This window comes from Schistosoma mansoni, chromosome 1 (genome assembly GCF_000237925.1).
Source record: "Schistosoma mansoni strain Puerto Rico chromosome 1, complete genome".
NCBI lineage: Eukaryota > Metazoa > Platyhelminthes > Trematoda > Strigeidida > Schistosomatidae > Schistosoma > Schistosoma mansoni.
The window spans coordinates 28,400,767-28,421,993 of record NC_031495.1 but is presented as its reverse complement, the minus strand read 5'-3'; the positions used below and the strand labels follow the sequence as shown (position 1 = coordinate 28,421,993).

General features: G+C 32.5%; 1 protein-coding gene across 1 annotated transcript in view; it reads right to left on the bottom strand.

Annotated features, from left to right (window-relative positions):
* Positions 1-3,738: 3,738 nt before the first annotated feature.
* Positions 3,739-21,227, bottom strand: part of Smp_172420 (putative ubiquitin protein ligase E3a) — a gene marked incomplete at its 3' end in the record, with an annotated part of 48,766 nt that continues 31,277 nt past the window's right edge. The window contains exons 17-27 of the mRNA XM_018793927.1: positions 18,471-19,433; positions 16,618-18,156; positions 16,060-16,327; positions 15,686-15,972; positions 13,812-14,009; positions 11,081-11,725; positions 10,006-10,141; positions 9,704-9,888; positions 6,812-7,019; positions 6,545-6,718; positions 3,739-3,872 (exon numbers count right to left, since the gene is read on the bottom strand). Of these exons, the coding sequence (XP_018648391.1) occupies positions 3,739-3,872; positions 6,545-6,718; positions 6,812-7,019; positions 9,704-9,888; positions 10,006-10,141; positions 11,081-11,725; positions 13,812-14,009; positions 15,686-15,972; positions 16,060-16,327; positions 16,618-18,156; positions 18,471-19,433 (4,737 nt within the window). The remainder of the gene's footprint in view (positions 3,873-6,544; positions 6,719-6,811; positions 7,020-9,703; positions 9,889-10,005; positions 10,142-11,080; positions 11,726-13,811; positions 14,010-15,685; positions 15,973-16,059; positions 16,328-16,617; positions 18,157-18,470; positions 19,434-21,227) is intronic.

Genomic DNA, 21,227 nt, shown 5'->3' with positions numbered 1-21,227 from the left:
AATCAACCCATATTTGGCTTTTTATTACCATCATCACACTAACGGGGTACCCTAGGTAATATATGGAATTTAGTGGGAGATCTATCCTCATAGCATTTTCTACGACGAAACCTGAGTCAGATACTGGGCTACAAAAATAACAAGACAGGTTTGAAGAAAGCAAAGGGGAAGGTATGAAAAAATCTTCTTTAGTGCGTGAGAATACAAAATTTAAAGAAAAACTAATTTTATGTCAACTGCGTTCATTGATTATCACAATTCATTTTTATTCATTGTTTCCCTATTATCATTTACTTCAACCTTTTATCCTTTTTTTTAATTTCATCTTCGAAATATATTAATACTGATCAATTTTAACCATTATGTTAAGTATGCTGTTTCCTCTTCTTGTTTTTTTCTGCCGCTTCGATCTAAACTTCATCGATTATGTAATATTACTGATATAAATTTAGGCCATTTGCAAGTGATAAGGTATCTTGAAATGTTATGAGTTCATGTCATTTTGAAAATCTTGTTCTTCTCTTTGTATTTACCATGAGATTAAGATGTATATGGTATTAAGAAAACTAGCACATTCGTTTATTCTCATAAACATATTAATGATAGTAAATGATCACATGGTGAAATTCAGTAATCTAAAGGAAACGATTAAAATCTTTATTACAATACATATTAATATGTTGTGTTATTTTATAACAGCATACCATTAGGAAAGTATTTTATTGAAATATCAGTCGACTTTATTACTACCGTAAGTTTTAAATTATTACGTTTAATTGTTTTGGTGATAAAACTAATTATGATTCTTATTGCGTAACGACCAATCATTCTAAAGAATTTTTGATATATATAGTCTTTAGCAGAAAATTACTTAACGTCTAATGTTGGTACAAGTCATTACAGTTAGGTAGTCGTTCATAAACAAATGTTTAACCCAGATATCTTTACATTATATCAGTGTGAATTTGGATTATTTTGTTCTAAGTCCAAATCACTTCCATATACTTTGTTCAGTTAGCCAGATGATACTAATAGTGAATTCACGTTGGAATGTAAGCCTCAATTCACTCATTTTAATATCGGATTGACAGTTCTGGAGTATGTTTCACGTTTTTGCATAGTGAATAAATATGAGTGATCATCCAGGTATCACCAATGGCATCCCCGCCAGAGAGCAAATACAGTCGGTCCTAGAAAACATTAAAACTTTATGCCATCTACGGAAATAGGAATCAAATGATTTCGCCAAAGTTTCATTTGGTTTTTGTATGTGACTAATTATGGATTTTTATTTTACTGTTTAGTGTTAAAAGAATTTATGATAGGTTTGATGTAATTTCTGTGATAAATCGTTCAAATGCTAGCCACTATATAATTTCATAAGGAGTAGGGTTCTAAGAAATCTAATATACTTTATGAAGTAGCTTTTCGGCAGTACAGTATAAGTTCGGTTGGAGAGTAGTGTGTTGAATTAACTCATGAATTAATGTTTCGGTTTGCTTAGCTAGAGTCGGGTCGCAACAACGATGAACACAGTCCTAATAAGTTGGAGTCTAATACAAAGATTATTTGAAGGACTTTCTCTTAATTAGTCACAATTAAACCGCCTAGAAATCTAAGTTTGTCCGGTCCTACCAAAAGTAATTAGATGTTTTGAAAATTGATAGGATATCGATGGATGACAACTATTAGATCTATCTATTTACAATTGACTTGTTTAGGTATATACAAACAAAAACATATTAGATTTAATTACTCTATTCCTGCTGAAGGTTACATGTAATTTATAAAGCAAACTACTAGATAAGTCAAACACCATTCAACACGGACTGACTAATCGACCACTAAGTAGTAACCAATGTTATGCTTGTATATATTACACTAGTGACTGGATTCTATCGATCAAACTTTCCTTCAAATCCCATGGTGAGGTTCAGTCCCTTGAATACTCCAGATAAATGTCCCCGACAAGTAGCAACTAGCGCGAAACCTGGGTTCTTGGCTTCCTACCAGTTTTTATAAACACCTAACACTATAGAACATAATTATTAGTTGCATAATTTATACTGCGACAAACTATTATCTTTTGAGCAAACGACCATACGCGATTATAAATAAATTTTTTGTACAAAAGAAATCAATTTTATCTACAACTAGTGCTAGTAGAACCAGGACAGTTTCGAGTACTGGTATAGCACATAATTACACCGGTGATAGAAAGTGATTTAACCACAATGTCAGACCGTTGGTAGATGAAGTAGAAACTTGCTTGCTACTGTTATATGGTTTGAACAAAATATGTATCAACAGTTTATTCAGTTATTAAACCAATGAATATACACACTTCGATTATTAGTTTATTGAAATGTGAAATAGATTATAGATGTATTTTGAATTATATTTATAATAACTAATAATTCTTCATAGCCATAAACCAGATATCTTTTAATATTAGTTGGGTTCAGATAGACGTAAGTTGATGAAGTAACCAGTGTTCACTACAAACTGTTTCATCATTACTACAAAAGTTCTCATGGACAGACCAAATTGCAGATTGACAATCAAACCAGACATCACAGTAGTTATGATACACAAAATTAAGACAAATAAATATATTCATCAAAAAAATAATAATAATAAACACACAAACGAATATTTCACTGAAGATGGGTTATGAAGAAAATGCATTAAAATTATCATTAAACACTCAATTAGTTATAGATAGATTATTACAAAGTATTATTATGAATACCCATCTTACTGTTTAATTTTTTTTACCGCAAAAGAAAAAAAAGAGGATACATTATCCCACATTAACAAGTGTTGTTTTTATAATTTATTTACTTAAAATAAAAGTCAAAGATTACGGAGAACAAAATGTAAACATGGTAGAAAATAAAACACTAAAGGTAACATAAACTAGCAATAATGCTTTTATAACTGAAAAAAATGAAAGCACACTTTCAGTGAAACATAAAATGTTTCTATTTATTCTATGAAAAAACAAAAATAAAGAGGAGGGTAAGCAGAATAATACTACCGATAATAATAATAACAGTAAATAAAAGAAAGAATATAGACAATTGGAAATGTAACAATGAATGAACTTAACAAAAAATGAAAAGATAAAGTTAGTTGTTTTAGTTTTATCTGATTTGTTGAATCAAAATGTTTTGTATGTATATATATATATATAAATAATATGTCAGACAGTAAAGATATACATACAGTATACATGTATATGTAACATAAACCGATTACATGTGCAAGTATACCTATCGAGGTGATGGTGCTGGTAGTGGCGGTAGGAAACAAAGAATAACAATTAACAAAAATCACAGTAGAAATTGATTCTTGTCACAAATTGTAATTGATTTTAAGTAGGCTTTTAGTAAAAAGAATTTAGTAGTATAAGGGAAATATGTGTATTTTTAACTATGTGTACACGTGCCTATTTATTGTGACACAGTTGGATTATAAAAGTTAAAATTAAAAAACAAACAAACAACTTTACAATAAGAATAGTACAAGTTTTAGACAATGTCTGGACAATGTGTTATTAAAAACAAACAAACAGCATTAGTAATAATAACAATAGTAATTGTTATTTAATAATGATATCTAATTATTGTTGTTCGTATACAATTTATACATATATATTTGTATATGCATAAACAATTATGAAAGATGAAAGGCATTTTGACCCTCATTAATTGCATATAATAATTTAGAAAGCATCAATTCTTTAGATGAATAATCTGGAAGTTTTAAATAATTTTGACATGTCATAACAGAAGGTAAATGATGATCAACATTTTCACCTGTCTCTCGTTTCATGACAATTTTTAATGGAGGTTTTAATGCACGAAAACCTGTGAATGAAAAAAAAATGAAGAGAAAGAAAATAATTAATATTAACAATAATTTGGGCGTTGAGTAAATGATCATTAGTAAAAATAATATGTTGGTAATATACTAATGAGTGGAAACATAAAATTTTTTTTAATGTTTTGTAATTTAATATGTAAATCACTTCGTCACGATTTTAAATAGTACAAAGAAACAAAGACAAAAATATTTGGTACAATCAATCAAAAACAGGTCTGGCCAAGGTCAATGTCACGTCACTCGGATCAAGGTGACTTATATAAAACATGCTGATGTATTTGTGTATCTATTAATAGTTGTGAAAAATGTAATATTTGTAATGTAAAAAGGTAGGAGTGAATTTATATATGTGATATGTGAATAAGGTCAGATATGATAACTCGGATATATTTTCCAAGTTGGATCCAAACTAAGGACTTCTTTTCCTTTGAAGGAAGTAGAATTTGGCAATATTTGGGAAGCTTTAGTTACTTGCTTTTCTTTATAGTTGTACTAATTAGAATGTAAAAATTGCATTATTTTTATTATCAATTTCTTTGCCTTGGTGACAAATATTCCTATGTTGCACCACAAAACTTTATTCGACTCTTTCTTTCCATTAATCACATCATTACGTATTTCTATTTCAACTATCTTTTAGATTAACAATCTTGTTTTTATTTACTGAGCTTAACTCATTTTATTATTACTTATTATCAGTGTTTACTCAGTACGTAAAAACTTGTTTCTAGACCTTTCGACTTTTGTTACTACCAATGTTATAGAACGTTCTTTTACTTAAGGTATATATTTCAAATATTTTATTCAGTCTATTAAATTTATGTACACTTTTGCTATACTATACTGATATGTGATCATAATAACTTCCAACTTAACTCTTTCATGTAAGTAATTTAAACCCGTTTTGTAATCATGATTTTTATTTATCACAGGTTGTAAGCAGCTGACAAGAGCCAAACGAAATAAAAGGAACTCATTCTAGTCTGCTCAAATGTTTGTTCATGTACTTATTGATAGTTGTTATTCATATTCGATATTAACAAAGATATGAGAGTAAATTAAAAAGAAACAATTGAAAAGGATATGTAAAAGAATAAATTCACTTGGTATTGTTTGTTTGAATCTTCCCATTCATGTATAGGACTGCATTTGATCAGTCTCTTATTGGCATATGTGCATACTGTGCGTAATGCCTCCAAATAGCCTTAATTCACAAGCATTATAAGCAAAGATGGATGGTGGCTAGCAGTGGAATCTAGGAAGCGCGTTTCGCCCTATTTGGGACTCGTCAGCTGGATGTACCTGCATCCCAGAGTTGATGTTCACTCTGGGACTCGAACCCAGTACCGTTCGCTTCAAACACGAATTAAGGCTATATCGAGGCAATACGCAGAGTATACACATATGCCAATAAGAGAAAAATTAATTGCATTCCTAAACATCAATCGGAATATTCAAACAAACAATACCAAGTGAATTTAAACTACGCTCCATTGTACAAGCAAGTGGCTATCAGGACTCAGTAGCTGAGTGGATAACGCGATGACGTTTGAAGCGGACGGCAATGGATTCGAGCCCATCTTTGTTTATTATGTAAAAGAATGTTTTCATAAATTAACACATTAAATTTACAACGCCATCTAAAAACGGGATCAAGCAGGACTAGTAGGTTACAGAAAATTGTTTTGATTAATGACAATAACTGTAAATATATTAGTTGTGATATGTACTATGTTAAACTTGAGTGAATAATTCTTCAGTACCACAAGTCAAGATATCTTCATTACGAAACATTAGATCTTAGATTGAAACTTTTCAAGAATACTTTGCTTGAAATATCAGTATAGCACACTTTTGATACAAAACGTATCTATCACAATCTGTGCTCTCGCAATATTGTGAATTCGTTAGAGTTAAACATGTATGCCATTAGATTATGGCTCGGTGGACTGGAGGTTAAGGGTTCACGTGCTAAACCGAAGGTCCTCGATGTTTATTGGTGAGGAGTTCTGTATGAGGACAAAACGACTGTCCAGTTTCTTCAGGTTTTCAGTGGACGTGTAACGCATTCAAAACCTTAGGCTACCAAATTCTAGTTTCGATTATTAGATTGTCTTAATCTCACGTTTGTATTATCTATGATAGCTGTCGATTGATTTCATTATCAAGTATAAGTGCATTCTATGTACCCACTGAATCGTTGGCTCAGTTACTCTGTTGTTTTCTCTTTCAGATAATCTCACACTCATCCGGCACATAAGGTCACTTCAGGCTAGACAAAAACCGACCAAAGGTTGAAAGTTGCAGATGTTGAAAATAGGTCAGTTTGTGATTTCAATAGAACCCAATAATTTCCACAAACCTCTATACTGACTATTCATAATTGTCAACTGGTTGTCTAATTTTGCAGTCACTATTGATAAAAATTAAATGTAACCACATAAAAAAGTGGAGAAACGTTTAGTATGTGCATATATGATTGTCAGAGTACGTGCATAATCATAACTACACATTTTATGTACAGAGCTCGTTTGAACGTTATTACTGGATAGATAAGCTATAATCTAAGTAGTACAAATCTACGACATCATGAATCAATACAACTTAGAAACGAATTTCCCCTGATAAAATTAATTGATAAGGGAACTAAACTTACCGCCAACTGGTAAACGAGGACTGCCAGTCACAAACTGTACAAATAATCTTCGTTGTTCTGGAGTGAATTCAGACATAATTTCAAACAGAAGACGAATAGCACGTGATTGTGGAGTATAGCCATGATCACAACAACATGATTGAGTTAAGCTTTGTACATCCCAACCTTCTTCATCTGTCAATGAATAATTTTTATCTGATAATTGCATAGATTTTATTTCACCAGTTTGATTAATTGATAAGGAATTAAATCTAGGTGATGATTCACCACAGAATAAATTCTCCATTTCATCTGGTTGAAATAATGTAGTTAACCGCGAACGAACATTAGGTAGAACCGAGTCGAAACCTTTTAAAACTGCTTCCATTTGACGACTTGCACCTTCAATAACTAACCAATGAGCAACTAAACGAAGGTAACAGCTTAAATTAGCGCCTGTAACATTAGTATGTGCACCATTTTTAATTAACTCAACCTTTGAAAAGTAATAACAGATAATGGAAAATAACATTGGTTATTGTATGTGCCGATCAACAAGAAATATGAAATGAATAAAAGTCACTTTCACTGACCCATAGAATAAAATTGGAAACAAATTTCTTCATATCATTAATGTCTCCGAAAACAAAGACTAAAAAACCTCTTATTTATTCACCTACGATAGAATTTCTGTAAATCTAAAGTGCGATATAATGTATAACATTTGAACAGTGACAAGTTATGAATGGATGACGAAGAAGTAATAACTAATTTTTATTGCCACTGGTTTACAATTCGTTATAGATCATAAAGCAGAGTTCAGTTAACTAGCTTATTTGAATTAGTGTGCGAAAGCTAGAAAATCGTTGAATATCACAGAAACGTCGTGGATTAACAAACTAATAATATTTAAGTGTTGTGTCAAGTATGATGCTTTAGATAAACTACTGAGTTAGTTCAGTCGCACACATTTTAATTAGACTATTTGATAGTTGAAAACTGAGAAACAATTCAGGTATTTAGGCTATTTACATGCTTGTAGGTTAATTGAGACATGTTCCCGTGATCAGTTAGAATTAAACGATTGGAACTAATAAGCTATATTAATGTAAAGAAAAGTAGTATAATAGTTTGACTACAATTTCAACGTTAATCATTACTTTATACACGCAAAAATCATGTAAATTATAAATATTATGACATTTGCAACGACATTTTAAGGACTAGCAACAAGTAGTAGGAATAAATCAACCCTATAAAGGACGTGAGAATATTGTTATCCTTGTCTCTTCAATTTTTAATTTTGAAATTGTTAATAAAGAATATTGAAATGAAGCAACAGCAGAATTACTATTGACTACTACACATATCTGATGTCTTGTACTAGATTAGTAGTATACACCGTTTCCAACTTTTAGTCATATAGAGAGATGATGGAAACTTCCTGGCTCACAAGTTTATAAGATAATCGTAATTTACACGGTTAGAGATTTTACGTGATATAAATGAAAACGGATTGCAGTGGGGCAAGTGTAAATTCGTTCTTGATTTTCTAAGTTTACAGATTCGTTAGTTTATTCTTTGATTTCAATAGTCTTCTCCAATCTATATATTTTGTGTTTAAATTTTCTTACTATAAGTCGTTGCTAACGTCTTTGATTTTCATAGTCAAGAAGTTCGTGTATCTGCATAAGCGACGGTGGTAGCGTGAGTGAAAGCCAGAGCAGCTCATGCCAATCTGGATCATTTTTGGTGCCTTCGTGATGCCAGTCTGGTTGTAAAAAAGGTCGAATCTACAGCGTGTCGGTGAGAGCAGTTTTGCTTTATGCTTGTGAAATCTGACCTCTACAAGTTTAGGATATCAGACGACTCTCTGTGTTTGATCATCAATGTGTCCGAAAGATTGTTGCCATCCACTGGTAATACCATGTTAGTGATGCAAAGGTTCGGGTACAACGAAGATAATTCAATTAGTGTCACTACCTTGAAACATCAACTTCGGTGGCTTGGACATATTCTACGAATGTCGTCCCAGAGAATTCCACGTCGTGCATTATTTGCCGACTCTGGGACTGGTTGGAAATTGTGGAGAGGTGGTCAGTTTATGACATGGTGTCGTGGTATGAAAGAAAGTTGTATAGCACTGACTTCTGTTGGTTCTTCACGACTCCCTGGTTGGAGTCCTAGAGACGGTGCAATACAGTGGCTTGAGACGTTATCAGAAATGGCTAAGAATAGAAGCCAGTGGTGATCCTTCTGTCACTTTCCTCATAAAAAGTGGACGTAACTTTAACTGGAAGAATTCATTCTGGTTGTACCTTTGCTAACTGAACTGCCTTTATCATTATTATTATTTCACTCCCATACACTAATTTCTGTTCGTTATTGTTCTCCTTTTTCCTATACGCACTTAACATCCTCTGTCTCTTCAGATTCTCATTGTTATTATGTAGCGCATATGTATTTGTTGCCCTTTTGTACCAATATTTGTGTTCAAATAAATAAAATACTTTCATAGTAGTGATGTGAAGTATGACAACCTAAAACGGTGTACATTTGAGTCATGCTTTTTGTGATTGATAAATCATTGACCCTATATGTAATAGGGAAAACTATCTTCATTTTAAGATAAAGAGACACAGTTTAGCAGTATTTTTCGATTTGTTACAGTATCAAAATAACATTTAGTAACAAAGTCATTGTTGTAAGATTTTTTCAGTTACTGAATAACGGTGGTTATTGTGTTTTTATACATATAAACTTCCGTGTCTAGTTTAAACATTATGAAGCTGTTTAACACATGATTTATTTCATTAAAATGTATAACACATAAGGAATTGTGTTGAAATATACCAAAGAAATGTTTTCCGTTTAATAGAGGACATATTTCTTTGTATGATCCGAATTTCTAAAAAAAAACTAATGATTTCAACAATGAGAAGTGTCAATGAAGTACACTTGATCAACGTACGTTTTTTTATTGACTATGGACTCTAAAACGAAATCTCTATGACGCAAATACCAGATTGAAATAGAATACGGCTTTCACGTTTCTAATGTATATCGATAATCAAATTACCACCTAAACAAATTTTTATTTATCTGATTGCAGTAATTTATTTCAGTGATAGTTATAATTAAATTTACAAGAATTAATTACTGACAAAATTTCCTTCTTACCTCGTAACCTGGAAGTGTGAAATTTAGGCACAAATCATCAACCTCATTGTCTAACATGGCTAAAGAAGCTTTAATTGAATCCAACTTTTGTGTTTGATGATGATGGTGATGTACGCTTTTAATATTAATTGCATTGTTTAAATAAACTCCGCCCAAGGAAACAGATGATGGAAGATTTGAAGCATCTAAATTTGATAATTGATGACATAAAGCTTGACGACGATTAACCAATTCTGTTAACTGTCTTATGTGTCGACCTAAGTCTGGATCTATTAATGATAAATCACTTGGTAAAATATGACCTTTCCGGATAGAATCACTTGTTGTAGGTGCTAAGAACCATTTGAAAAATGCTGGTGAAAAAGGCAAATCTAACCGTCGCCAATCTAACAATGCTCTAGCTAATAAACGGCCCAGAAAATTGAATTTCCCACAAACCTAATGAAGGTTTTTAAAAAAAACATAGTGAATACTTAAAATAATACAACAAAATATGGCGCATAAAATGTTTCAAAGAAGTGCAAACTATTCAGCTTAATTCAAGCAAATAAGAGAATAAGTGAATACAGAACAGTAAACAAACAACATAATTTAATCTTAAACGTGATTATTATTGGTGTCCCAAAGTGGTTATGTAAGATATTATTGTCATGACTATTTAAATATCATTCCAGTGACAATTATCAGTACAGCTTTCTATCCATACCCAGCGGTTTTATCAACCATTATCGGGCTTGACATGACGTCTTTAAATAAGTTCACTCAACACTTAATGAATACAGGTTTTTACATGATAGATCTCAAGATTTTTTAGATATTGGTACACAGTGATTTGTAAAGTAATTCACATCAATGTCATTGCTAGACCTGTAAATATGTAATAAAACATTAAAAACAGTGAAAGTATCATGATGAATTAGGAAGTAACAGATTTACCAAGTACAGATTTGTGTACTTGACTTTGAGCCACAATTCATACGTGGGGGTTATTAATACTACCTGGCTAACTAAACCGAAGTGCTGTGGGACTCCAACTTGCGACCTAGTGGTTGAAAATCGAATTCTTCAACCACTAAGTCACCCCTCCATTAAAATAAGCATCCATACGAAGTACTATTGGTTGTAACAGGCTTAAGCTGAAAATCCACGAAGGGTTGTTTAGTGTGTTTTTTACTAAAGAGGGAAGAAGTAAGAACAGCAGAGAACTGCTATAAAAACTTATAAACAATATAGTTTATTTCACAACGATGTTAAAAGCATAAACGAAACTCGTTTTGTGTAGAATTAATGTATACGAAGACTAAATAAGGTTAAATATTTTTATAATTATCATTTTTATTATCAATAAGTCGTTTTATATTAAAATAGACAAAATACCTCCCGTATAACTGAAGATTTAGTTTGTCTTGAAAATGGACGAGGATAAAGTCCCGGCGCTGGAGCAATCAAATATCCATCCGAAGTAGATTCACAACCATGCCAAAGACTTAAATTAGATTTCATTAACAAACGACTTATCAATGTGTAAAATTCAAGTGTTGGACCAAGACCAAATCCAACTTCACCCTCAAAAGCAATTTCTAATACTGCACGTGAATCACCCATTTCATTTAATGTCATTTCAGCTTGTTTCAGTAGACGTTTTTCATCTCGATTAACAGTAACTTTATGCCGACGAAAGTTTGGTGACAAGGCCAGGCGTAAATGGTATCTTCCACGTGTTCCTAAATTATTTCTTCCATTATCTTGTCTGTTATGTTCTTGAGAAGACGTAGATGATAGTCCAGAACTGTGATCAAACAATTGTGTGTTGAATGAAGACTGAGAGAATGCGTTAAGTTGAGCTAGCAGAGATGTAGAGTTTGATGATGAACTAGTCATACCACCTCCTCCACCTTGTAAACCAGCAATAAATGTAGGCTGATTATCATGAATACCATGAGATAACAATGGCATAGGACTTCTTGTATCGATTTGCTCACGATTTTGATCAATATCAGAAGTGTAAGAACTTGCCAAATCCTAGATAATAAACAAATGTAAATTTTAATTTGTAATTAGTGTCATAGCCGATGTTTTAATATAAGGTGATGTATGACCCAGAAAAACAAGTGGATGTAGGTACATTCAACTGATGAGTCAAAAATAAAACGAACGACACTTCCTAGATTCCATTGACAGCCACTATTCAACAATACTAAGTCCAATGTGACGTTTAAGACTGCGCTGGATGGAATGGTATACAAATGAACACAGAAATTATCTACAATAATTCTCTACCGAATAATGTCTCAGCTACTACTGAAATATTATCTCTAATACTGATACTAATGCTACTATTATTATGTACAGTTAAGTAAGTACTTACACTCGGACAGAAAATATATAAATTGCAAATAAACATAAAGCACCACCTACTACCAGTTTATTTAAAAGTGTAAGTAAACAAAAATGAATAAATTAGAATAGCAGAACATCTAGCAAATAGGAGACCGAATGATTTTAAATAAAATAATGAACCGATCTAAGTTAGAGTATCATTCAAGACCATGAAGCACTAAACGACCGTTTCGTCCTAGTATGGGACTCCTCAGCAATGCTTTCAAGTTTCCATAGTGTTCATAAGTTCAATGGAATTCTACTATCTCTACAGCTCCATATTGACAATTATTGAGTGCTCACTAGCTTTCAGACGAGATTTTTGGAGTTCTGGTGAAGGTTAAGTCGAGTAAAGTGTGAGACAGTCACCCACCGAAGAAAATAGAAGATAGTCGTTCAATGACATGGACTGATTAAGGTTAGACATTAACACTGTTAGATGCCCAGTGATGAAGATCCTCATACCAGGACGAAACGGCCGTTGAGGGATCCCAGGTTTTCAATGGTGGTCGAACTTGGATCAATTCATGATTTTAATGAAATGGAATAATGCAAAATGAATGATAGTTTAACTGTAAAGTAATAATTTGACAGATGTTATGTCAATAATTTCCATGTTGAAATAGGAGAGAAAAATGATAATCAACAATTTGAACAGATCAATGTGGCAGCATCAGCAGTAGTATTGAATTCTTCGATGATACAAAATAATTATTAACTCTGGTCGAATATACACACACAAAATTAATTAAAATTTCATGTTGTTACTATTGTCTATTCAAACAATAAAAACAATTATTCTAGTACAACAAATGATGCATATAAACAAAGAAAGCGTATTGATTTACAGTTTTGATTAAAAAGCTACAAGAATATTGACACTTTGATATTAGATGAAACGATTTAATCTAAATAAAAGAGAATATTAGCTTAAATCTTAGTAATAAATTAGGTAACCTTACATACTTTTCAGAACACCTTCAGTGGCAATAAGAATTATTTATTAACAATTGTCAAGGCCAGATTGAAGAATGTATTGTTTTCTGTCACTATGGAAATAATTCCAAAACTAGTCATTTTAATAACGCAGTATACGACTTATAGCTTCAACAAACAACAGTCAAATAGGAATAGTATCAGGTATGGTAACTACATATTTCAAATTACTATGAAATAGACTTATCATTGATTATTCTACAGTCCCACTAACACTTACCAATTGCATAATAAATATATGCTCAAAATTCGTAAACAAGATGGAAATCGGCAGTGTCACGCAAATTTTTTTCATGAGATCTAGGTATTGTCAATAGACTTGAGTCTGATGTTTTCCTCTAAATATCATTTTAAAAAATGTGTGATTACACAGATCCACAACAATCTGTTTTATTCCATTTCGAATTAGTCACTCGTTTTGTGTACCGACATTCTGTAATCTTAAAAAAAGGACATACAGTGATCTAATTCAAAGCGTATCTCCCTAGCAGTTTGCCGAATCGATAAATTGGAATTATTCGTGGTAGGTAGTATGTCTTATCCTCATTATTATCATTATTGTGGTTTACAGTAATATCTGTTGTCAGTTGCTTTTAATTTTCAAACAAGTGGAACTTTATACAACAAAAAAAGTAAAACTTAACGCAACACAGTACAGTGTTGTGTATATGGAGTTATTCCAGATAATAAAACATAAACTTCTGAATATATTAAATAATCCAACTAACTCTACCTGAAATCTGAGTAAAGCTCGATTACGATCAAAATTGTAAGCATAGAAGAAAGTCCTTCGAATATCAAAAGGAAACAAGAATGGGCATACTGATATCAATTGAATCAACCAAGAGGGCAAATTGCCAGCCAGCACACTGAAAACATCTTGTAATTGACGTTTAGCTTTGACAGCGAGTTTTTGACTCTGAAATGATTGCTGTACAATAATAATGCAAAATAAAAATAAGGAGTTAGTTATAATTACTCAACTATTATAAATCACTTACACAGTTCAAAATTTAACTGTTAACATGAGAAACGCTTTGATTATTTAGTTATCATTAATTCAAGTATAAACAGAACTTAAAATGAAATCCAGCTTGTTTTAACAAGACAGTCAACCAACCTCTCCTTACAAGTTAGTGGGTTTGTAGATGTTTTTCACTAAGGCATTTACCCCGTAACTGATAGGACAAGCAAATCTCCATAATTCCAAAGACCTTAACAACAAAACTTCTAATTGACGTGATTACTTAAGTCAAACACATGACAAAAAGGCAATACAGTTGATAAGTCCATTTCGTACATAATCAGGACACTTTTGATAAAAAGACGAGTAACAGATTTATAGTCTAACAGACTTTAATTTAGAAAGCGTAAAGGATGTAGCGACAGAAGCATTACCTTAAGGTAGAGAAATTTATAAACGTTTAATTGGTCTTTCATTTAATTCAATCATAATTGAAAAAAGTAATCAAATAGTATATATTGTATTTTTTAGAAAAAACACAAAAAGAAAGCTTGAAAAAAATTAGAAGAGCATAGTTTTAAGACATTGAAGTCAGGTGATTACATTGAAGTCAGGTGATTACAAGAAGTTTTCTTATATTGCATCGTATGCAATATATATATATATATATATATGGAGAAAGAAAGAGAAATTTACACATTAATATTTTGGGTTATTCAGTTCTGAATGACAGACAGAGAACTTTTCGATATCCTACAAGTGGAGTACAAATATATGAATTTATTATCCTGTAATCATATTGCACTTAAAGTTGAACACTAACCATTCAAACTTTGAACACACACAATTACATAATGCAGCTGACAGTAGTACAGTAAAGGGAAGTACTCGGATTTACAGAAGATCATTAATACGGTTTGATATTCACGAAATTAAAACATACTAAGTACTTCCTTGACTAACTGAAAATCTCATCTTTAGGAAAAGAGAAACTTATCATGTCTTCCAAGAAACTTTTAGATAAGTTTTTAGGTTTCTATGGTCGTTTTTCATTTTAAACCAACTGCTACTATAGCTACATACATAATTATTCATCATAAGTTGGATAGACAAAGCAACAGCTGTGGAACGAAGTGATTGAATGTAATGAAAACAAGAAAAATATACTCATTTTACCATTGATGCAATTAAACAAAAGTCCTATGAAATAAAAAAAGTAAGATGAAAAAAAGTTCGAGTTCGATATATGAGTTTAGTGTGGAGTTGACATTGTAAACATTCAGTGAACAGCGCATGGATTATTGCCAATAAGTTAAAATATATCATAACGAGTAGTCTAACTGCAGGAGAATGATCAGACTGAAACATTCCACTAGTTTATAAAAAATCTTAGATCTCACTCAGGACAGTTGATGTAATTCAACATATATATAACATAAAGAAATGAAATCTGTTTGATCTACTCGTTTGTTTCCTATTGGCTATGTTTTCACTACTTTAACGAAATACAAAATTTATGTTGTGGAATTTCTACCAATAATAACTAATTAATTATTTAATCTAATCTGATAACCGTAGAAAAACAAAACAATTTTAGCGAGCACATAAACGATTGTATAAGGTTAATACTGGCAAAGACTTACTGAAGAATAAATTGGAAAAGGATCCAAAGCATTATGAACTGTATACCACAAACGATTGATGTTATATAATACGCGCAAGAGAGAAAGAGTTGTTGATAAAGGGTTTTTTGAAGAATTTAAGTTTACCGTTTCCGCATTCAACAGACATTTTGGTTGTTGATTCAAAGAGCCGCAATCACATCGAATGTCAGTTAAGAAGCCTTCAGGTAAATCACTAACTAGGAAGTCAAATAATGGAGTTTGAGCCAGTTGAAATGTTTGACCATATGAAGGGATATGTTTTTGTACTGAGGATAATGAATCAATGACAGTATGAGTTGAACTTGGAGCTGGGCACTTTTCGAGACTGTCTACATGATCAGTGTCAGTTTCACTTGGACGTCGGTGTTTAAAACATGTTATTGCTGCACTAAGGCTTAGTGTAGTAGGAAATGATGGTGCTATACTAGCGACACCGGAATCACTGACATCTTTAGGCGATAATGAAGCTGAAGAGGGAGATAACGAATGGCCAGGAAGTGATGACAAAGAAGAGATATTATTATGTTTACTTGAATAAGTACCACTAGTATCGTGAGATGAAGACTGATAGGTGACTCGATACTGAATAACATGAGTAAGGCTCCAAATAAAATGACCAATCTAAAAAAAACAGAGTAAAAAGCAAAATCTGAGGCATAATAATGATGGCTAACTGGGAACTGAAATTACTACAGTAAAACAGTTACACAAATTTTAAGCAGCTACTAAAGGGAAGTAAAACCTCTCGAAATACTTAAGCAAGAAAGGCAAAATAACATCAGTATATCTGTCAAAAACTATACAAGATCTAAATGAAAACATCTGAGTTAATTGAGTGACCTTCTCGTTAATTAAAAATAAATATCTAACATAACATAACAATTACTATGTATTTTTTAAAAATGACTCACTAAATTTTCCTTCTCTGTCTGTGTTAAAGATAACTGCTCAGAAATATCAAGCGTCTGGTTGTGAGAGCCAAAATTATTTAGTACTGAATTAACAGAAGAAGAATAAGATAAGATTTCCGGGTTAAACTTGCGAACCGCTTCATATAATGGAATGTCTGAAGGCAAACAGTGACCGCCGATATAGAATGTAATTGTAGGTCTTAATTTACCATGATAGATAAAACTATCTTCACTTCCAACTGGCGATGAAGCATTCGATGTAGACGACAATGAAGGTGACACAGCACTTTTAAAGGAGCGAGTTTGAGGTAAATGGGAGCTATAAATTCCACCACTTCGACCTCGACGAATTGGCCCTTTACGAACTGATGCTGTAGTCGTTGTTGTAGCTGAATTACTAGCTAGGACGCCAAGAGTTGTAAAAAGAGATCCACCTTTCAATCTCCTGTACCTACTTGTAAGCTGAGTAGGAACTGAAGAAACAGGCCTAGAAACATATACTGACGTTTCAGAGTTTGTGGTGACGACAATAACATCTGATTCCTTTTGGACAGTCGTTTTCCTGGACTTACGTCTACTAGAGATTACAGAAGTATCGACACTTGAATTATCATCTGATCCCAGTGGGTTAGTGACAGAACGTAAAAAGTGAGAAAACGGAGTAATTACTCTTCCAGGAACAGACAGTGAAGTAGATGTTGAACTAAGTATATCAGAAATCGAGACGTTAGTAGTAGAACGCCTTCGGACACTACGACAATCAGTTTTCTTGGCAGCAAAGGCATTAGGATTTTCAACTGAGTGTAAGTTAGATACATTCGGTTTTTCAATTCCACTTCGAGTCATCAAAGGTAAAATTTCTGAACTACGTTGCAATAAGCTACGTAATCCTCTTTGAAGTGAACTAGAAGCGGAAACAGATGTTTTCGATGAAATTGGTGTTTGTGTACAGCAAACTGGGGGTGTTAAATGTACATTGGGATTTGTAACGATTGATTGATTAAGTGTAGAACGTTCATGGATAGGGTTTTCAGAAGAGACAAGAGATAACAGCGAAAGGTATTTAGCATAAACGTCTGATTTTAGATGTCTTGGACTTCTACTGACGGATGGTTGTATATGAATAGAAGTCATACCTGATGACTCACTAGGAAGTAAGACGGATGGTTTGGAAACTCGACTAGACAGATTTCTCTGTCGACGTTCGGGTGTAACAGCCTTTATATTACTTGTGTTCACAGCGACCGCCGTTCGTAGATATGTGTCTGAGTGTTGAATATCTGAATGATTTTTGAAGGGTCCTTCGACCGATTGCAAATCTCGCAATAGTGAATGAGTATGAGAATCCATATCTTCATCGTCATTATCTGTCACTTCATCAACTAGCTGTGATTGTGGTGAAGTACAAAGATCATCTGCAATATGATCGATAAATGTTTCTTGAAAACCTGTCAAATTATAATCAGCTTGTTGTGAAAAACCATTCTCTTGAAGAACACTGTTCACATAGTTACGTTGTAAGAGCAGTCGTTCAACATTCTACAGAAAAAAATTGATGATATAAAATAAAATAGAGTTAACATAATTAAGTAAAAGTACAAATTAATGAACTCGAGTATTTCCAGTAATCAACTTGACACTAAGTATTCTTTTTAATAGATAAATTTTTAAACTTTTCTATAAATATGTAATTATTTAAGTATATTTGGTCAGACAGTCTATTGCCTGAATTGACACAACAAAGAAGGCATACATGATGACAATAATAATAATAATAATAATAGAATGAGATAGAAAAATATGTTCAGATAATTAATGGTACTTAATGGTACTGTAGGATTTTAAAGACTTACCTGAATTGTGGCCAGAGCAGTAATACGCAATGGTAGAAAATGTGGTAAAGAGGAACATGTCTCAGTTGTTAACGAGAACGAAGTATTTGCTGAATGCTCAGATGATGTTGAAGATAAAGAAGATTTGCGACCACTTTTAGAGTTTGTCCCCGTAATTGGTGGACTGGTTGGATGGTTCAATGGTGAATTACTTCCGTTTATTGTACCATCTGTTTCATACATACGATGAAGTTCGATATGCAGTATCCCTGGAGTAGGAGCGGTTATTTGAACAGATCGAGAGGATGAGCAGAGAGCATTATGAGTTACGAATTTCGAATCCGTGTTTCCTGAATGCCAACCAGAATTTGATGGATCTACCCTATTATTACTATAATTAATGGGGAGAGGATGAGATGCTTTGGCAGATGTCCTCATACTACACACTCTTTGAGTAGGAACCTTATTAGATGACCGACCAGAATTGTTAACTCCAACAGCTTTCGGAGTATTATTTTGTCGTGATGACGACAACTTTTGAGCACTACTAGAAGGTGAGGGTGATGACAAAGTGTTGTCATGATGTACTCCAAAACCATCCACCACATCGGGATTACTAACATTTTTAAAGAAATCTCTTCCAAACATTGAGATCCACTTATCAGATGGAGGTAGCAGTGATGGAATAGTATTAACTTGAAAATGCTCATGTCTATGTAAGTAAGCCAAAAGGCATTCTATTAAGGCTCTGAAAGCTTCGACTCCACGAGATGAATTATCATCATGCTTCAATTCTGAATTCAAATGACATTCAATCACACTTAACTGACTTAATTTACTATGATCGGACAAAAACAAATCTGGTATAATTGACAGAAAGTTAAACCAATTTTTATAACCATTCCATTTCCGTCCATTTATATTTTCTAAATTTAATGTTGGACTGAATCGGATAGGTGTGGTAGCTCGCCGGCCAAGGAACATCTAAACATGAATTAATAAAAGATAGATGATGATTAATTATTTTATTCGGGCAAATAAACTTCATTTATTAAGTTATTAATACTGAGTGGAACATAGAAAGTCTCAAAGAGCGCTTTGTTTTAATTAGTTAGTATTATTCATAAAGTTGATGTATTACAATTAATGCTATTTGAATAGTCTGCATTCATTTGACAAGTTATTTTTGTACTTCCAGTAAACAATGTTTTTCCTATATTTGCTGTGAATTAACAAATGATTTAATGAAAATAATACCTGGCATCAAGTGTCTGAAACATTAAACATTATTACTAATGGTTGCTGTAACTGACAAGATATAAGGAGTTAATTCACTCTTGACTAGAACGCTACTAACAGTTAATGACTAAGTGAAGAAATAGCTTGGTGATGGATGCATTGGACTTTCAATCACTTGGTTGTAGGTTTTAATCATGCATCATGTATTTCAGTTTGAATAGACATGTAGAATTGTCGTTGGACTTGGATGAAAAAGTGTCATGAATCCAAGTATGATAGATATATACTTGTTAAATGAGTTGTAAATTATCACTGCTTTAAATTCTGTTATCCAGTCACTATTTATAATAACAAAACTTGTATTGAATCCATTTACTTATATGCATTCGACTATAATGTAGATATATATTTGAATGGATCCCATAATTTATAAACTGAATGTAAAATATCCAGTTTATTCACAGTTTAGAATGTACAATTCACAAAACCAATACAAACTAATTTCAGAGTACAAAATAAATTAAATATTAACAAATTTGGAAAATACAATGAGAAGATGAAGATTGTCGGAGCCGTTTAATAGCATAATACATTCTAAACACAAAAGGTACTTGTGTAGTGAACAAGAACACAAGTGGGGACAACCAAATGTACTTTAATACAACATTACAGAATATCTTAGTAAAATCTGAGAATCATACAGTAAATACTTCATTTGCAAAATCTTAATCAATTGCCTCAGACTTGATTGTTCCTTCATTTCCACACCAATCACTCTCTATTATCATTCTCTTCTCTTCGATCTTCTTAACCCTCTGCCACCACGCGTTTGACTTTCGATTAGCGATAAATATTACTTATATCTGTCGACATCAGTAGCACACACCACACTTGTTAAGACATTTATTCAATAGGACTAGTTGCATTTGCACTGTAGATATTATTGAGGGAGAAGTTAAGCTCTTAACTGAGACACTGATAGAGACTGGTTATTCATGGAGACCTATTACATTTTTGGCACTCCAAAAAAGTGTCTATAACACCTTACCATTAACAGGTGACTCGAACAGTCTTATGTCGAAACGAAAATTTGAATTGGTGACCAGTGGGACTTCTTGAGAAGCTTAACTCATCATTATCGAAAAGTCAAAGTCTGTGTTTTAATAAAAACTCAAACAGCATGTAAACGGGTGTACTATATTCCAATGCATGTATCAATTTACATGTAATATGCAGACATATGTACATAAGGAGAAACAATAGTGATCTGCAAAGGTGATTGAATACACTACAAATTGGTTACAGAAGCAAATGAATTCCAATGGTCAAATAAGAACGCAAGATAGATAAACATCATTATTCACTGCAAAACACATAGTTGAGATGGACCATAGGAATGATAGCAAATCTACCTATGTAGTGTGATAAAGGAATGATCAAGGAAGTACACTAAGGTTTACCGAAGTATTGGCCATACGAAAACACCTTGTTTTTACTCCGAATCTATCCTAATAATATTAATTTATTAACAAGAGTGCT